This window comes from Mastigoproctus giganteus, chromosome 8 (assembly GCF_048544385.1).
Source record: "Mastigoproctus giganteus isolate SK-2022 chromosome 8, ASM4854438v1, whole genome shotgun sequence".
In the NCBI taxonomy this organism is placed as follows: Eukaryota; Metazoa; Arthropoda; class Arachnida; order Uropygi; family Thelyphonidae; genus Mastigoproctus; species Mastigoproctus giganteus.
The window spans coordinates 50,390,016-50,410,808 of NC_143582.1; the positions used below are offsets into that span (position 1 = coordinate 50,390,016).

General features: G+C 37.0%; 1 protein-coding gene across 1 annotated transcript in view; it reads left to right on the top strand.

The window, feature by feature from the left end:
• Positions 1-20,793, top strand: part of Su(var)3-3 (lysine-specific histone demethylase Su(var)3-3) — an 801,787-nt gene that overhangs the window by 748,038 nt on the left and 32,956 nt on the right. Inside the window, exons 14-15 of the mRNA XM_090379361.1 lie at positions 13,344-13,439; positions 17,191-17,399. Coding sequence (XP_090235487.1) covers positions 13,344-13,439; positions 17,191-17,399 — 305 coding nt within the window. The remainder of the gene's footprint in view (positions 1-13,343; positions 13,440-17,190; positions 17,400-20,793) is intronic.

A 20,793-nucleotide genomic window follows, 5' to 3' on the forward strand; every position in this document is an offset into this window, starting at 1 on the left:
ACGACATAAAAAAATATATATATAGTTTTATACTTTTGTAGGGTTTTTTTGTTTTATTTTTCTCCCTTACAAAGAAAGGTCTCTAAAAAAAAGTTTTAAATAGCCAAATACTATTTGAGCAAAAGAGAAAAAATATAATAATAATTAATTAATTTTAGGATATATTACGTCGTATTGTGGGGTATCGCTCTGACGCAAGGCAATGGAATAGCGCGTTTTTGCTAAACTGAAAAAAAAAAAAAAAAATATATATATATATATATATATATATATATATATATATTATGTGAGGTAAAAATTAGGCAAAAGTAATAAAAATAAATAGATATGGCTATGTAGCTATCATTAGAGGCAGCAAATGCACATCCTCCACATGATGCCTAATTATATCTGATAATTAAAATAAATATGATATTTAAAATAAAAACGTCAGCCAGTAGTACAGCAATAATGCAGAGCGAAACAAAACGCAAAATAATATAAAATAAACAAACAGGGAAGGGAAAGTAGAAATAATAGGACAAAAAGGTAGTCGATAATCCCCAGTATAATTTAGTCAATTAAGTCATTAAACCCAATTAATAAAAAAGATATAAATTTAAAATAATGCCAATTATAAATAATTTAGCGGTACCCCCCTCGAAGGTACCAGTTCCAAAAGACGTGAAATATCACCAAAAAGGGTTAAAGAAACTACCAAAAACTAAAATATCAAAATAATAGATCAAAATAATAGACTGACCATAATGCCCCATTTCGACAGAGGACCACGAGGCCAATAATGGTCATGGAATCGCTGCATTTCAATCATCGCAAAGGCAGAAATATCGAAGAACCAAACCAACCCTCCATTCTCCGATAGATCAACCAATGCAGAGGATTTGCATGGCGGTGGTCCTTATGCAGCGAAAAATAATCTATAGAACAGACAGCACTCTTGATCAGAGCCACACCTATACTAAATAAGCAGCGCCTGTGCCGCCATCTATTTCTTTCCTTTCTATTATATAAGCTGGTTAAGCTTGCATTATGTCAGTGGTGTGGCTCTGATCAAGAGTGCTGTCTGTTCTATAGATTATTTTTCGCTGCATAAGGACCACCGCCATGCAAATCCTCTGCATTGGTTGATCTATCGGAGAATGGAGGGTTGGTTTGGTTCTTCGATATTTCTGCCTTTGCGATGATTTGTATGACGATTGAAATGCAGCGATTCCATGACCATTATTGGCCTCGTGGTCCTCTGTCGATATGGGGCATTGATGGTCAGTCTATTATTTTGATCTATTATTTTGATATTTTAGTTTTTGGTAGTTTCTTTAACCCTTTTTGGTGATATTTCACGTCTTTTGGAACTGGTACCTTCGAGGGGGGTACCGCTAAATTATTTATAATTGGCATTATTTTAAATTTATATCTTTTTTATTAATTGGGTTTAATGACTTAATTGACTAAATTATACTGGGGATTATCGACTACCTTTTTGTCCTATTATTTCTACTTTCCCTTCCCTGTTTGTTTATTTTATATTATTTTGCGTTTTGTTTCGCTCTGCATTATTGCTGTACTACTGGCTGATGTTTTTATTTTAAATATCATATTTATTTTAATTATCAGATATATATATATATTTGCAATGCTAAAGGCGGAGAATATAAACTGCCTCTGCCAACCATTATATGCCTGTCATAGGAGTAAATGTTATGGGTTTAAACAAGTAATACTTTTAAGTTCCATTTATGGCGCACCCGTGGACTGAGAAATGGGTCGGTTAACCGTTTTAAATTTCTTCCTTGTTTTATCTCTTCCCCCCCTAAAACTGGATGCGCTAATTCTTATTTTCATTACTTTGACACAAATGGTAACTACTGAACAGTGAAAACAGTATATTTGAAATGCATATATTTAACGAATTATTTTCTGTTTGTACATCGGGATGGCCACATTTACAAAAGTGTGTGTGTAGATTAGAGTATAAACTATAAATGGAGGAATGCTGACCACATCAGATGTATTAACAATGGTAAAAATAAATAAGTCCCTGTAAAATTAAATAAAAATACATATAGTACTTAATGCTTTTGTTCCAATGATTTTTAACTTCGTCATCAAGGGTCAGGAGCCAAAACCAATGGAAATATAGCAAGAAGCAAGGCCTCCGGTATTTGATGTGAAATATACGTAGCAAGAGGTAAAAATTTGACAGAGACCAACAAGGAAAGGAATGAAAAATTAATAAATTATTATTTATTACGTTAGATTTGTTCTTGTTTCCTTTCCTTGTTGGTCTCCGTCGGGTCTGCTATGATATATACGTTATATATACTTCTTGCTATATTTCCATTGGTTTTGGCTGATTTACCCTTGATGTCGAAGTTAAAATCATTGGATCTATAGCATTAAGTGCTATATGTATTTTTATTATTTTTTTTAAAATTTACCTTTTATTTTACAGGTACCTATTTGTTTTTTCCATTGTTAATACATCTGATGTGGTCAGCATTCCTCCATTATACTCTAATCTACTTATCTATACAGTATTCCATTATGGTCGTTGAGTATTTCTGCTATTACAGGCAGTGCCCTTTGTCCATAAGCCGTACCAATTTTTTAATTATCATTCTTTTTAAGCCCTTACTATTCACTACAACTACTCGTCATGAATACACTATATATATACAACCGTTTGTATTTATTGACTTTTTGAATGGGACAAAACACAAATAATTGACAATTTTTTTTACAGTTCACAAATGTTCGACAATATCTAGGAAATTAACTCATACACCGACCATTGAACAAAATTTACTGTAACTAAAATTTTTACAAATAGTATAAAAATATAAAACAAATTATTTACAATAAACTAATGACTGTACATTACGGAATACTAAAAACTGTAATAAAAGATTGTTTACAATAAAATAATATAAAATTAAAAGCGCGAAAAACCTGGAGCTTTCGAGAGCGTCAGCTCTCTTCTTCAACAGTAATATAACTTTCTGCAACATCTCCTTAAATAGCAGGTTCACGGTACTTCCACACGTGGTATTTCTCCACGTGGTTCAATCGGCACATGGTCGGAAGCGGAAATGCCTCGGGTACGTGGCAAAGAAAATCGTTCATCCGAATTTAATACAATTGTTTCAAAAATAGGATGAATACGCGTGCCTCTATCTCTATTCATGGTATTCTTACTGGATGAACCAATCCGTAAACCCTCGAGCCATTTACGCTCCCAGTATCCGTGTGCATGATCCAAAATAATAGCGTCCTCCGGGGAGATTTGATGCTGCTTCTCCCAAAAATGTTCGGCCACGGCAGACTTACTGTAGTCAGCGGTTCTTATGGCATTTAAATGTTCCCCCAGGCGATCCCTTATGTGGGGGAAACAAAACGACGGCTTAGGGATCGCCTGGGGGAACATTTAAATGCCATAAGAACCGCTGACTACAGTAAGTCTGCCGTGGCCGAACATTTTTGGGAGAAGCAGCATCAAATCTCCCCGGAGGACGCTATTATTTTGGATCATGCACACGGATACTGGGAGCGTAAATGGCTCGAGGGTTTACGGATTGGTTCATCCAGTAAGAATACCATGAATAGAGATAGAGGCACGCGTATTCATCCTATTTTTGAAACAATTGTATTAAATTCGGATGAACGATTTTCTTTGCCACGTACCCGAGGAATTTCCGCTTCCGGTTCTGACCATGTGCCGATTGAACCACGTGGAGAAATACCACGTGTGGAAGTACCGTGAACCTGCTATTTAAGATGTTGCAGAAAGTTATATTACTGTTGAAGAAGAGAGCTGACGCTCTCGAAAGCTCCAGGTTTTTAGCGCTTTTAATTTTATATTTTAGCTTATTTTATTGTAAACTATCTTTTATTACAGTTTTTAGTATTCCGTAATGTACAATCATTAGTTTATTGTAAATAATTCGTTTTATATTTTTATACTATTTGTAAAAATTTTAGTTACAGTAAATTTTGTTCAATGGTCGGTGTATGAATTAATTTCCTAGATATGAGTTTTCCCGACCTCAGAGGCCTCTTTCAGGATAATGTTCGACAATCCCACCGTCAACCTCAATGCAATTTGCAACTGTTGTGACGTGTTGTTCTTCTTAGGTCGTCTTGGTGTTCCTTTATGAGGGCAGCAGTGTCCAAAATGCGAGCGAGCAATTCACCTTTATACACTGTGCTTTTCATCCATCCCCACAAACAAAAATCTAATCTGCGGTCTTGGAGATCTTGGTGGCCAATGAACGGGACCACCGTGTCCGATCGATCGTTCAGGGAAAGTTCGATTTAGATATTGTATCACCAGACGGATATAATGTGCAGGAGCTCCCCGATGCTGAAAGTACATACCAATCCTTGTAGCCAAGGGAAATCCTCCAATAGTAGTGGAAGTTCGATTTGCATAAATTCTAGGTAAATGGGCCCTATAAGACGATTTTGTAACACAACAGGCCCAATCAACTAATTGTCGATGATTCCGCACCACAGAGAAGCGATTTTGAAAATTTGTTTCTACACTGGCATGTGAATTTTCGTCTGACCACCCGTGAGAGTTACGGGTGTCGTTGATATACCGTCACGGGTGAAAGTAGCTTCATCGCTGAACAGTATTAATGGAATTAATCGGCGATTAGCATTACCTACTGACAAAATTCCAATCGTCTCCAGGTTGAAGGCGTTGCATCCGCTGTATGTGAAATGGAATAAGCCGTAATGTTCGCCATAGTCTTGTCTGTGGAACACCGATACGCGTAGAAATTCTTCGTGTGATAATAGTAGGACTATGTTCTACCGACTGAAGAATGTGTTCTATTTCATCCACATTTTGTTCATTTGCACGTTCAGAAGAAATATGAGCGCTGGGAACCGTACCAGTCTCACGCACTTTGGTGTAAACAGAAGTAAATCCTCTTGAATCCGGTATTCTGCGGTTAGGAAATCGTCGACGGTGTTCTCTAGAAGCAGCAGTAGCAGCACTTCCACCACAAAAACCGTCGACAAACACCATATCCGCATATTCAGCATGTGTGAAGACGTTCTTAACAACACTACTAACACCAAACAGCATCAGGTTATAACTGCTTCTTGGTCACATCTGATTCAAGGAGCTGTGCTCCGTATCCATTGAGAATTCGACACGTTTATATGAACTTTTTTACTCGGAATAATCGATACTATAACCTCCCAAAATTTTACTATTCTTCCTGAATCACACTGTATATATGAGAGAGAGAGAGAGAGAGAGAGAGAGAGAATATAAGAAACAACGCCGTATTTAATTAATAGTAATGCAGGCTTGAACCACTGCCACCAAAAGTACGTGTACTTATTGAGCCCTCGTGCTTGAGTACTCGGATGCGGTGGCCGTTATGAAATTTTAACTAAAGATGTGAAATATTGCACCAATTTTACTCAATTGACATTTAAAAAAAAATGTCATTATGCTTCATCTGATCTTGTGTGTAAAGTCGTGTTATTAACAGTTTAATCTAGCAATTTTTTCTTCCCCTTTGTGGAAGTGGGACAAGTTACTCGTGACCAAATTTGCAGGTTTTTCTTGCTTGATCTAAACAAGCCAGCGAACTTCAGTAATTGTCCTGGTTATCTTAAGAAGGCTTTGGCTACCTCTTTTTCTACGTTCTTATAGAGGGATTTATGTTCCATTAGTGGCCCATTAGTAGACCTCCCTTGGCTGTAATAGCACCAATAACTCTCCGTACCACCTCGCTTCTTCGTAACGATTCCCCGTATGGGCTGAATAGGGGTAAGCGTAAGGTGCTACCTGGTGAGGAGTCCCTGCTCCAGCACGGTCATATTTCTAGATACAATGGGGTCGTGTTCTTGAACGTGTTCCGGCTATGACTAATGCTTTGTTCAATAGTTTCTTCGGCTAGTAATGTAGGTAAATTTTTCCTCTTCTTCCAGCAGAACACGAAAGCTATTCTTGCTGTGCTAAAAGGGTAAAATCTTTTCCCGGTATATTTCTTAGCGCGCGCCTGCGCAGGTTTTTACTGACTTCCTGAAAGCATTAAAAAAAAAAAAAAAAAAAAATACTCTTTAAAATTAACGTCATATTTGAAATTAAGCAGAATCGTAATTTACACACATTGGATTTTTTTTTTTTTTTTTTCAATTTTTTTTTTTTTTTTTTTTTTTTTTTTTCACGAATCAATCAAATAACTACTGGAGAATATTTGTTCTGCTTTGCAATATTTTCTGGAAAATGGAAAGTCTATCTATCCCTATTTGAAAGTGTTAAAAACTATTTTTGTGCTTTTTTTGAAAGATAATAGCATTCGTAGTGCTCTTATTTCGACGAATCAAGTATAATACAGTATTAGACGTTTCTTTGTTTGAGTATGGAGTGCAAACGCAGTAAGCGTAACCCCCCTCCCTTTCCTTTCACTATTGTTGTTGTTGGGTTTTAGGAGTATCGGTGACTAAGGCCATGTTGCTCAGTGTATATTGTCTGTAAATTGCGTATGTTCCGAGGTCGATTTTCTGTTTGCTGGACGAAAAACCCGAGTTTCAGGGAGAAAAACCATGCTACCCTGTCCTGAGATCGACTAACTCAGCCACGTTGTGAAAAAGGTCCATAAAAATTCCTCCCGTCATTGACTGGCTGTGAACTCGGGTATTTCTTTCACTATTGTTGCTAAGTAAATTTTAATCGGAACACTGTTATTTAGCACTTGTATGTTGTGTTTCACACTGATCTAGCCATTTACACGGTTCAAGCTGCGTTGGAAAATCCATTGGCTGCAAATGGCATTGTACCTTTCTAAAGGTTTCTTGGGACTTGAGATGACTTTCGTATAAGTTAATACTTGGGTGCGTGCAGAAATTATGCGATTATTCTCTTCATTCCTTCAAAGAATGAAGAGAATAATCGCTCCATATTCATTAAGCTTTTTAGACCTCTAAATTTTAATTTGAATGTCAACCTACGTAATGTTTTCCTTGCTGGCAGAGGTATGGTGTTTGTAGACAGAAGTTGGATTGAGTGCTCAGTATTGAGACCGAGGGGTCTGGAACACTACTGTTCTGACAATGGGGAAGATGTTTCACATTTTTTATAAAATTTATATAGCCTTCACAAAGAATTGTTAGCGCGTCGGACTAGGAGAGTTGGTTGGAAAAGAAACATCCTATATCAAAAATAAAGGTAATCCCTCTTGATTTCATAATATAATAGAATTATCGAGCACTTAATAGATCTCTATTATCAAATCTATAATATGAGATATAAAATTAAATGATGTCAACTCTTTAACTACTTAGTAATTGGCTGTGTGCAGAAATGATCTAATTACACTAACTTATACGTAAGTTAACTTCTTTCGCAACCTGAGGCTTCATCTCTAAATTTGTGTTGTAATTTGACACAGATTTCATCCCGGGTGGAGAAAAGTGTCTATATAGACATATATTGATAGACTGTGGGAATTAATTGTTTTTTTGTTGTCTATATTACTTTTCTAAATAACATAATGTCAGAAGAAGACAGAGATATTACTTGGTCCCAGGAATTTGAAGCATATTCATCTTCTTCTGAAGCATATTCTTCCTCTCTGAATTTTGCAACAAAACAAGTGTCTATCGAGAAAGAATCTTCTCGGACACCAGTAAGGAATAAATGTAAAAGGAAATCAAAGACCTCTAAAACTATTATAATAAAGGAAAAAGACAAACCGAAACTTGATAAAACAAATATGGAAAAAATTATCCTGAATGATGAAGAAAATATGAACCACTCGTCTCTCGTTAAAGTAGTTCAAGCAAGTACAGCCGAGAACGGTGAGGGTTATGGAGTTTATGATCCCCCAAGTGGTGTAGGGGATAATATAATTACTGTTTTTAGTAGGGAGGACCATATGATTTCTTTTATAGATGGTTTAAACTTGGAAGGATCATTAAATCCCTCTGAGGTGTATGTGTCATTGGCTAAGATAAGAAAGGCTTTAAGAGAAATAATATCTAAAGAGTCAAGTAAAATAACAAAACCAGTGTCCAATAGAATTTTTGGTCTCTGGGCTGACTTGGAGGCGGGGACAATAGCTTTGGTCGTAGACAATGAGCGCCTCAAGGTACGAGTTAGGGATCTGGAGGAGAGTGCTTGTCAGATAAATCAAATTTTAGATTGCCAGATTGAACTTCATAAGAAGTCTTATGCAGAGATAGTGCGGTAGGATATAAATCAAATTTTAGATTGCCAGATTGAACTTCATAAGAAGTCTTATGCAGAGATAGTGCGGCAGGATCTCAAGTTAATTGATCCTGTGGACATCAGGAATAAATCAAGATCCAAAGAGGGGACTGGCAGTGCTAGTAGGGATAGATCCTTATCAGTTCCTAGAGGGGTGCCTAATCCTCAGAATCTGGTTATTCTCAGGCCTACTGAGGATTCTTCCTTGAGTTCGAGTCAGGACATAAAGCAAGAAAGTGACTGAAGTCATTAGGCGTAACCACAAGGAGATGAAAGTAAAAGGTATTCGTCTCCTTAGAAATAATGGGATCCTTGTGGAGACCACAAATTCGGTGGATGCTAATAGGATCTCTTCTTCTCCTGCCTTGAAAGAGATAGGCCTTACAATGGAGAAACCTCGGTTATCAGATCCAGCAGTGTTAATATATGGTGTCCCGCGTGATTATGTTAAGGAAGATATACTTGAAGATCTATTCGTTAAAAGATTTTGGATTCTCGCAGGATGAAGTTAAAGACGAGGTGACTTTCAGATTTAGTTCTGGATCAGGTACAAAAGTGGTTAATTGGGTGATCGGATTTAGTCTTCGTATGATGAAGTATATTCTGGAGAGTGATAGAATCTATCTTGGATTCACATCACACAGGTTCCGTAGGTTTACGATTGTAAGCAAATGTTTCCGTTGTTTGGGGTATGACCACTTGGCCAAATTTTGTTCCGATAAGGCAGTTTCTTGTGGACACTGTGCGGAGGGTGGTCATGTCTATGGAGAGTGTTCCCATAAAGAAGATTCTCCAAAATGTATCAACTGTAAGAGACGTGGTAGAGATTATAATCATTCTCTAAGGGATGTTAAGTGTCCAGAATACTAAAAGCGGTACAGCTTACGGACAGTAGAACAAAAACATGAGTGATAATGGTTAATGGTTCAAATTCAGTGACAGAGTGGCTAATAAGAATCCAATTTTGGGTGATGTTATATATGAGGGTGTAAAAGTTCTTCAGATAAATGGTCAGCACTCAAGAGTGGCAATGGATGAGATTAGAATATCGGGATTTGAAAATAACTTTTGAGATTATTTGCAAACAGGAATCCTTCCATTCTTTGCAGGTGGGGCCCATAAAGTTATGGGTTTTCCAGCCTCGGGAAGAGTTATTCATTACCTTGAAAACATCCAAAAAGTGCAATAGTTGTTTTAAATAAAGATCTGGTAGTTAGCAACATTACAGTTCTCTGTACGGACACTGTGACCTGTTTAATGATCTCCACACCTTTCATAAGTTTTTATATTGCGTCTGTTTACTGTCCGCCAACTGAGGACATACAATTGAATCTCTATCGGATTCATGTACTTTTGAACTGTCCATTGTACTCTCAACCTACAGTGGATTTAATGTCTGGACTTCACAAAAAGACAAATGATTAATGTGGAAACGGAAGATTTACGTCAATTGTTATTTTGATTATGTTAATCAATGGTGATTTAGGTCAGATGTCAGCAGGACGAGATGTCAGCAGGTTTGGAAGTTCTAGCGAAAGACTAGATAGTGCTGTTATATGAATTTGGAGGTGGTCTTTCTCTGAAGAGTATTTCTGTAGTTAAACATAGTCTATTGTATGTAAACTAAGTGTATATTGTTTTCCGGATTTTCAGGAATTCTGAGATTGAGCACATTTAAAACAAGTGCTGTTTATATAATAATTACTGTTTCTTGGTGGACTGAGGATAATTTGTGGAATTTTCTCCACTAGTGAGTCACTTTTCATTTTATTTAATTATTCGCTCGCTCCAAGTTCAGGAAGCGAGATAGGTAACCACCGATATTGCATTACCTCCGGTGGGTGCGGGACTAGAGAAGGGCACCAGTTAGCAGCTGCCTTGTATCGGCGGTGTTATAATACAGCACACATGGCGCCTCCGTAGTCAGGTGGGAAGGAGCAACAGTACGTAGCACACGCTTCTTGATTAGACAGGGGTTCGAGCCCGTCACCACCAAATACGGAGGATGCGGAAAGGTCAGGGAATGACCACCGCATATCCCGGAGCAATATGACCTTAGTTGCTAATGCTCCTAAAAACCAAATAACAAACAAACAAACAGCACACATGTTTTTAAATATGTGTGCTTTAAATATTTATAAATATTTATATAAAACGATTCCCATCGCCAACGGAAATTCAGAAACACTTCCTGTTGTAAGAGACAACGTTGATTGAATATTTTCACAACGATGCCGAAATAATGTATCGAGAGAAGACTGCACGGTTCCCAATCCCGCAAAATACATATATACAGTACTGAACATTATTTATATTATTCTTCGTCTGAGCTAGGTATGATGTAGGTTGCGATGTTATTGTAGTTTCAAAAAATTTCCTATATTTCCTCTTATATAATCCCTGATTTTACTAATTTCAAAATTAATTTTATTCACAATTTTTTCCCTTTCATATTTTGTTCTTTCTGTTCTCACTATCCTCTCGCATGTCTTGGGGGCACCCCACGTGCAGGAAGTAAAGTTAATTCGAGGTAGCATGCCATAAATTTGTAAGATTACTGCCATCTACTTGTCATCTTACAAATATGGCATGCTACCTCGAATTAACTTTACTTCCTGCACGTGGGGTGCCCCCAAGACATGCGAGAAAAAGTAGTATATAAACGGCTGGTAGTATATATACCAGCAAAAAGTAGTATATAAACGGCCTGGGCACTGAATGAGAGGTAGACGGAACAAAATGGGACGACATAAAGGACCTAGATCCCTTCACAAGAATTGTGAGATCAGGTCGCATAGTGGGCATGTTCATACGGCGAACAACAGAATGGAACACCCAAAATGATAGCCTCAGCCACTGGAGGAGATATAAAGTGTAGGGGAGACCAGTGTGGAACGTAGGAGCCCCTCTCAAAAAACTTCTGGGTGCGCCACCGTCCAAAATTAACTGTTAGAAACATCGCACACCAATAGAAGACCATTCTTTCTAAGCCAGGTAGGCCACCATTAATAACCCCAAGAGCATGTCGACAGTTGAACGAACAGTAAGAGAAAATCGCAAAAGCATTCTTAATTAGCTAGCTCAAGAGATAACTGAGAGAATTCGTATAAGTGTATTACCAAACACCATCTGAAAAACACTTCATAGAATGAAGTGTTTTTCATCATTACCAAGCGTTCTGTTTCGTGAAATTTTAAATTTCCACCCTTCTGTTACCATGATCGGGCAGCTGCTTTTTATCCAAAGTAGTAGCAGCAGCAGTAAGGCAGAACGAACCTAAGTATGGGATGGGACATTACTGCAGTGGCAGAACACGATGTGAATCGATGAATCACACGGTCATCGCACACACGCATCAGATGGACGCAGCCTGGTTTGCCGTATATTCAAAAAAAAAAAAAAAAAAAAAAAACAGTTTCACCCAGGTTATATTTCACCAACAGCGAAATTCGGTATTGGTAATGTGATGTAATAGACTTCTTTCACATAATTTGGATTTGGCGGACTATTCATTTTTTTCATCGATGATAACCAGTCATTGGCGAAATAGAGAATGCTGTCCGTTGTGAATTTCTGAACAATTCTTCCTTATCTGCACTGTCTTAATTGTTTGGAGAGGACTGTATTTATATGGCATGACAACACTTTGTACCACAAAGCATGGTCAGTACAGTGATTTGAGGAAAATAATGTGGTAAACCTGCCATTTCTGCCCCTATATGAAACCAGTTGATCACCTAGTCCTATAAGGCCTATAGGATGTCACAGAACATCAGTAGACCCTAAAGAAGACGTTGTTGAAGCCTGGAGGATTGGAGTACGATTCCAGGCCCCATATACCAAAGGTTGATGATGTTATTGAAACCCATGGGGGGGTGTCATACTCAATGGTAAAAATATATATTGGTTAACCAGATATTTCTTCGTTTAGTGTCCCAGTATACACGTTGGAGGATACTGTGCTGTATATTAGATAGTGTAGGCGTTGTTTTTGCTGTATTATTTTATATATATATTTTGCCCACTTACTGTTATTTAGGTTAACCTTATGTTACCTTGGGCCACTGACTGCTTACAGAATCAGGTATCTAAATCTTAACTGGAGTAAAGTGATACAATATGACATTAGGCACATACATATTCAATAATGTTTAATGAAACAAACAAAACATAAAATAGGTGCATAGGCACTTGCATTAAATTAACCTTCCTTACTATAATTTTACAAGAGGAAACAATTCAAGCAAACAGCACTGTTACTTCCATATCACTAGCATATTGTCATTACATAAATTTTTCTTCTCAATATACCTTACACAACTCTTGGTATTGTGTCGTACTTCATTAAAGTGAAAATTATCTTCAATTACAATTTTACTTAAGCATTCCCAGTTTATAAGAATAGAGTGCCTCTTTTGAATTGGAGTTCTAAAGTTAATAATTAATCTTGCTCCCCTGGGCCAAAATTTTGGGGTACTAAACTCAACAATATCCTACTTACAGGTTTTCACCAGGACGGCCCAGCTTATTCATAAAGATGAGTCCTCCATTGCTTGACTTTATTTCGGGGTCCTTTTGCGTTCCAGCTTCCTCTACCTTTCTGTTCTGCACATTCCGATCCTATGCTAAACTATAAACTGAACCTTTTCGAACCTTTCCCGTCCGACCTACATATACGTCGCTACTACCTTACCTCCTCACACCACCAAAGCTTTACCCGAAAGAACAACTCATTTTTTCTTGCCACTCAATTCTTTATATATCAACTTATGTTCTCATTTCCCCTCCCCTTAATTTTCTCTAATCCCCATTATTCCCTTTGCCCTTTAGTTTCTAATGCTCTTATTGCCCACTTCGCAGTATAATTCCTCTGCCTTGGCCATTTCTAGGAAAACGTTCTTTGACCTTTTATGGGTCAAAGTTCCCCCTTCCTTGCTTTTACGCGCCTTCTTAAACCGTTTTTTACCCGTTTCTATTTCATTAATGAGAAGCCAGAGCTTACAGTAGAAAATAAGAAGAGAAGATGCTATCTAAATTGTAGTAATTTAAGTACTGATCACATTCTAGCTAAATCTGATTGATATATATATATATACACTTTGCCTTCTTCCAGTACGAAATGGATACTCCTGTGTTCCCGTGGCATTAGCTGAAGGGCTGGATATAAAGCTAAACACTGCTGTTAAACAGATTCGCTACGGACCTCATGGTAAGTTTGCATCTTCTGCAGTTTTGTAAATACTTGTACTCAATTAAAGAACTGTTGAACACTGAAATGAATAGTGTGATAGAACTGTTTGTGAAATTATTGATCAGAAAAGGCAAAATGGGTAAATCATGTTGCAATTGGAAATGCACTCAAGACATGCTTTTGATCAAAGAAAGGCGTGGAAGTTTTAAATTTTCTGTTTAGTACTAGACTAATTTAGCGAACTGCATGTTCAGTGAATTTACCGTTCCCCTGATGTATTTGTCTTACTAAAACATTCCTTAGAGACTTGACGTAATGCACTCTCAGGCACTTAGGTTTGTTTACTTCTAACGGTAAAAGGAACTGTCTCCAAATGCTCTCCGAGTCTTTTAACATTTCGCAATAACGAAATAATAATAAATAAAAGAGTAACCACAGTTCTTAGAATATTTTCATTTCTCTTTCTGCACTCAGTTTGTTCGTAGTTTTGTTTCGCATTCTCGACTTCATGTTAGTATAATTGTCCGTAGCGATTCGACTTCAAAACGACCCGGGAATATTAGATCAAAGACATTGAATTTCTTTCGTTATTGTTTTTTGATGCCTCCTGACTTAATGCTAATACCACTTTCTCTTTTATCGTTTCAGTGTACTTCCAAAGGACGCCGTGGTTAGTTGGGAACTACAGTAACCTGTGTATAATGCACTACCAAAATGAGATTACTTTGACAGTGCATTATAAACAACGTTATACCAAATGTTTTTTTAGTTCCTAAACTTAAAAATACAAAAATAAATAAATAATAATAATAAAATGTTCGCCCTGCTTTATAATAATTAAGGAAAATGTTCAGGTACTAATACATCCTTATTTGTTGCAGAAAGTTTAAAGGCATGTTATGATATTAGAATCATATTAATGACGTATATCGCAATAGTTAGTCAATTTGACTGCTTATAGACAGCTTAGACATCGCCCCACCAGAATTGTGGAATTAAGTAGTTAAAATTATTAATCCAGGCAAGAAAATATTCACCATACCAGAAGGATATTGTAAAACGCTTAAATCACTCACGCGTGTATAAGTAGTCATCTTATATTGCTATGCAATTTCACTACTTAAAATAATTATTAAAAAATGGACCAGTATTAATTCTTAGTATGGTTTACTTTTCCCGATGAAGCACAGTGTTGTTATACAGAAATCACTGGGTAATTACGTTTCCGAATTGGTCGTCTTGCCGCGTTTGGCAAGACGACCAGTCACAAAACTTTTTAGCGACCGACAAACTGACTTAAAATAAGTTTATTAAAATAAATAAATATCTACATAAAATACTAAAACAGAGGTAAGATAAAAGTGTTAAAATACAATAAAACTGATAACGTATACAGTAGCTTTCGAGACGAAGTGCCTCTTCATCAGCTGATGAAGAGGCACTTCGTCTCCAAAAGCTATATATTTTATTGTTTTATCCATATTTTATTGTATTTTAACGCTTTTATTTTATATTTTATTTCTGTTTTAGTATTTTATGCATTATTTATTTATTTTAATAAATTTATTTTAAAGTCAGTTTGCCGGTCGTCGCTAGAAAGTTTTGTGATATACAACCCGAAGCTGAAGGGTCGCATATCACAAAACTTTCTTTCAAAACTATGCCCTTGTTTTCCAGGGACGGCAAATCCCACAGAAATACGGAATTAGGGGGAAACCAATAGTTATGCCAATAAAAGAAAATAAATAATTTCCATTTATATAATCAACCCAATTCGATGTTTTTTTTTCTAAAGATAATTTGTATTACTGTATAACAAATACGACATTCTTCAAAGTGTTACAAACAAGTGCAAAACACACATATTATATATATCAGGGGTCGTTCGCATGCGGGCAGCGTTAAACTGCACATAAAATATTTACTACTCTTGAAATGTGCACTAGACAGAGGATTACGATCTCTTCTTAATTATACGTAAGTAAGGAAATATTAAGTACAGAAAAATGAAAATCAACTGTATTTTGAAAATATCTCCCCTATGCCCTTTTTAAAAAATCGTAAAAGTGAATGAACTGTTCATGCGGAACAATTTTTGAAATTATCATTGCTTTCCTTTCGAATTGCTATCTGGCAGCTTTTTTGAGTTAGGGGGATATCCCCACATGCCCTTGTTTAAAAATACGAAAAGTGAATGTGATACTTTTTGAAAATTTCATTACTGAATCAATCTGGTCGGTGCGCAATTCGTGCACGCCCCAATTTTTCACGAACTGAGAGTGATTCGAAGTGAATTATTTATGCATCAAGTAATTATTTCAGTTTTGCAATTTTGAAAGTTTCCTTAATTTGACGTGTGACATTTAAAAAAAAAAATCGATGATACATTATAATGAATGCACCATTCTTCGGTGTTCTGTAATAAAAGTAAATAAAATATATTATAGTAATATTTACTTGTCGTTTAAATAATTTTATGTCAAAAAGGGATCCTAATGTGATGAAATATTTTTACTAATACCGGCGGCGATGAGTTACATATTTTTTTTAATACGGACTGGGAAGAAAATTAATTATTGACTACACACACACACACACACACACACACGCGTCATGGTATAATGTCGTACTGAGCAGCTCATCACTAAGAAGTAGAACAAACCACTTCCTCTGCAATACGCATTAGCAAGGTAGGTTTACCGAGTTGCGGTTGCTGCAGAGTCCTCAGGGTCGTGGCGGGGAGGATATAGAATAAAAGTTAAGATGGATACACACCCCCTTCCAGTGGCCTTGTTTTTACTGCCTCAAAAAATAAGTGTTCATCTTAAGCCTCCAGTATCTTTTGGTTCTGCGAGATGGGGTGACTCCGTGCAGTGTCCCTCTATTGTCCTGGCCCCCAACTCCCCGTGCCGATGGCCAGATGCTGTTCCTTGGTAATCAAGCATCCCAGCAACTAAGTGGCCAGATGAACAACGTGAAGAATAACCACGCGATATTTCCCTCATCTGTTTTTTGCAAAGTTTGCATCATCACACTGATACTAAATGTGGTTTTGTGGGCGGCACTGGTGCCGCCTAAAATAATATAAATAAAAATTATCGATGCTGGCAATATATCGATATATATATACGGATTTGAGCGTTATTGACCGACTGATAATGTCATTTAATTGCTTCAGCGGGTGTGCACCCTAACTGTTAGGTTTGAATGTCTGCAGGATCCTTAAGACTGCTTAACAATAGATGAAGAAAGAAACACGAGCACAAGTATCCAGTGGCAGCCTTGTCGTTGATCGCAATAACAGCGCGCATACCTTAACTATTCTTATACTTTAAGCCGTATCTCGTAAATTCGTATTCCTTAGCGCTACAGATCTCACTAGTGCCGAAGAGAACTATTTATACTTTACGCAAATTCTAGATGCAATTCCATTTCCCACGTACTTATATCATTAGATCAGAACAAACCAAACCTGTGGTTCTTCCCACATATAGTGTTATTTATTTTATTATTATTATTTTTTTTAAATTAGATTTCCCAGGTTTTGCTTTCTATGCAAAAAAAAAAAAAAAAAAAATACTAAACCTCAGCTGAGAGAAATTTCTGAATAATGACAAAAACTAAGTTGTCTTAATGTGACTACTTAATAATTGGTTAAGTAACAGTCGGGATCGACATTTCTTACCCCTCCCCACCATCTCTGACTCCACAAAATTTTATGATCCACAGTATTTTTACTACAAATTGCAAATTTTCTCTTTGTTTTCAGGTGTTGAAGTTCTAGCTTACAATACCCGCACCAATACTGGTATGATGAGCTTCAAGGCGGATGCTGTTCTTTGTACGCTGCCTTTAGGAGTCTTGAAACAAGCAATCCAGCAGTCACAGTCTTTACCAAACACAGTACAGTTCGTTCCTCCTCTGCCAGACTGGAAAGTGGCTGCTATCCAACGTTTGGGTTTTGGAAACCTGAATAAGGTAATACGATGTCCATGTTTATTTCATTTTATTTTTATGTGACAGTTTCAACCAAATATTTAATGACGTTATAAAAGCTGTGTTTTGGTTTATTATAGCTTTATTGAATATGCATAATAATGTTTGCTGATGAACTTCTCCATATCATTACACAAATACACGGAAGCTATTCAATATTATAACATCCCTTACCGCAGTAAATGATCATGAAGCCGAAAGAGGGGGGGAAAGCGAATTAATCTGGCAGTACCTCAGTTCAGAATGAAATATCGTATGATTTTTTTTTTTTTTTTTTAAATAGGCACAAGCCCATTCAATCCTTAGAAATAAGCTTCCTAGATTATTTGAAAAAATCAGGTTAGATTCTTCAAGTTAACAGAAAAAGAAAAAAGTGAACGAAATCTGGTTATCTTGCGTAGATTTTCGTATTAAATGTACTTTGTAGAATCTATAAAAGAACAGAAGTTATTAAAATTAAGAATTTAAACTCATTGATACCCCCTCCTCTCGTCCTGTTTATTTACGCAGATAAAATTCCAAGAGTATCAAAGAACGCTAAGACTGTCATAATTACACATTTAACTAACTACATCATAAAATAATAGTCGGTTGGAGTACTACAAAATGAATAGAAAAAGTGTGCATTTAGTAGCAGCAGGAAGTTCACTAAAGCGATTCCCCTCCTTCTGCAACTGTTCTAAAACTGGCGTGTTTTAAGTCATTTTATAAAAATGGGATTTTACATTATTTTCGCAATTTCCTTCGAGGCTGTCATTAAATAAGGCCTTTCACAAAAGCACTTCTATATTGCTTTATGGAACAGCATAGCTGTTCATCAGTGTTATCAAAACACTGAAAACATCGTATATTAAAACTAAAATAAACGACGTACTGTACTTGAAATTCGTATACACAGAATGAGAAGCCTTCTTACCCGAGACCAGATAAAAAGATTCTTAGGGAAGTGCAGCGGGCGCAGAGCACCCTACTCCCTATTGAAACGGTCTGAATCAAATCGATGGGGGGGAATACCACCCTCTCAGAAAGGATAACCAAGTAGCGCTAACATTTGGCTCTTGCACTTGAGTCCCCTGAACTCTAGGACCAGCCCTCTCCTTAACATTATGTATTTATTCTGCATACCGCTTTATAAAGTATTAGTAATGGGCCATATGGTACAAGGAAGCCCAAGGCTTATGCTGCACCAGCCAAAAAAAAAAAAAAAATAATAATAATAATAATAATAATAAAGGAAATAGACAACTTGTGCATTTTCCTCCTCCCGCAAATAACTGTCCAACTGAACTCTGAATTTCCCCAAACTGTCAGCCTCTAAACCCATCGTCGATATTCTAACTAGTTCTTTGAATACTCTCCAAAATGTTGGAATCACTCACCCATGTAGATAACTTATTCCAGTAATTTATAATCGCATTTTACTTTTTCTTCGCAGAGCCTTAAACACCTCAATCAAGTCTCTTCTAAGGTGCCTAGTTTTCAAGCTGTGCAACCCACATTTTTGAAGTCTTTCCTCATATGGACGCCCTTTTGCCGATCTCACCAGGCGAGTCACTCGTCTTTGGACACTTTCAAGAAGCTCAAATATTTTCTTTAGGTGCGGTCTCCACTTGAACACAGTATTCCAAGTGTGGTCTAACAATAGCTTTATATAATGGGATTATGACGTCCTTATCTCTAGTAGCAATTGTTCGATAAATCATCGATAGGACACCATGGGCCTTCCTTGCAACCAGTCTACAATGCCCGGAGAACTCCATGTCTGATCATATCGTAACTCCCAAGTCCCTTTCTTCCCTTACTGACTTTAGTTCAACTCCGCCAAATGTATAAGTTATTTTGAGGTTACTGTTCCCCAGGTGTAAGACCTTGCACTTTGCTGGATTAAAGCAAGGCTACCACTTTTCTTACCATCCCAGAAGTCTATCTAGGTCACTCTGAAGAGGCCCTGCTTGATGATGATCATTAACTACTCTACCAATATTTACATCATCTACAAATTCAGACATGACGCCCTCTATCCCTTCATCGATGTCATTTAAGAAAATGAAAAACAACAGGGTCCCAATACTGATCCCTGGAGAACTCCAATTTTTACATTAACCCAATCAGAGATATAAACGATAGCAACGGTCTATTTTTCTGTCAGTCTTCAGCGATGGGATATCCAGTGCATATGCATATGACTCATCGCACAGTCGGGAAACTAGTATTTCATTAAATCTATACAAAATTAGAAATGGCCTCTGGACAAAGCCTTTCCTGATTCATTTATAAGGTCATTTATATGCTGCTCTGTAGTCACAGCAAATAGAATTGACATACTGTACTTCTCATAATTTATATCTATAAGAGCACTGGTGTACAACAGATGCATTTTTAAGTTTCCCCTAACTTACACTGATTGCATTCTGAACCATCCATATATAATATAACGCCTTATGAGCACAGTGCTATGACGACAGCTAATTTTTCTCCTTGCGCAGTGATGAAATATTCCATACATGCACATACTTTGCCCAGGTGTGCCAATGTAAATGTGTGTAATAACCTCACGTAACGGAACTTGATTGTTTTTAATTAGCGTCAAAGTAATTTGGGCTACTAGGTGTATCGTATCTGTAAACTGTGTGCATTCTAAATAGCTTTGTGTGTGTAGGAAGAAAACCCTGCGCGTCTTCCTGAAAATACCTCAGTAGGTTACTTATATCATTGCTGGTTTTCGAACTGGGAGGCATTTCAAAGAGAAAGATTTCGTCGTTCTTACTTGAGCGACGAAAATCAAGAAACACAAAGCCACATCGTGAGATATTCTGTGCAGTGTTATTTCAAGGTGGGAAACTCATAGATATGCCATTGTTCTCCTCATCCCCCCCCCCCAAAAAAAAAACCAAAGTTATATAAAGAAATAGAGGGTAAAAGCGTGAAGAATGAATGTGGAAACGTCGCCGTATTTGACTACAAAGTTCATCAAAATGAATAAGCATAGTCATCTGCAAGTTGCTGATTATCGACATTAATGACCACACAAAAATGCTGTGGCTGAAAAATAGAAGGAAAAAAGAAAATATGTACTGTGCTGTGTTTCCTTCCGCACATTCCCGTTATACGGTTGCTTATTGATTTGACGTCAGCCACTTGAATTATCACCTGAAACGAGTTGCGCTGACACTTAAGGAAACTGAGGTTCCCTTATGGTTGCTTCTGCTAGTATGGCTTACGTCCGCTCATTCTTAGAAACGCGTGTAGTGCTGCAGGCTATCTAGACATTTTGAACAGTGCAGTACGTCCAGCTGTCAACAAGGTCTATGAAGTCGGCTCTTCCAACGGGCTATCCGAAACGCCATATAACCGAGTTTGAAGGAAAGCCAATCCA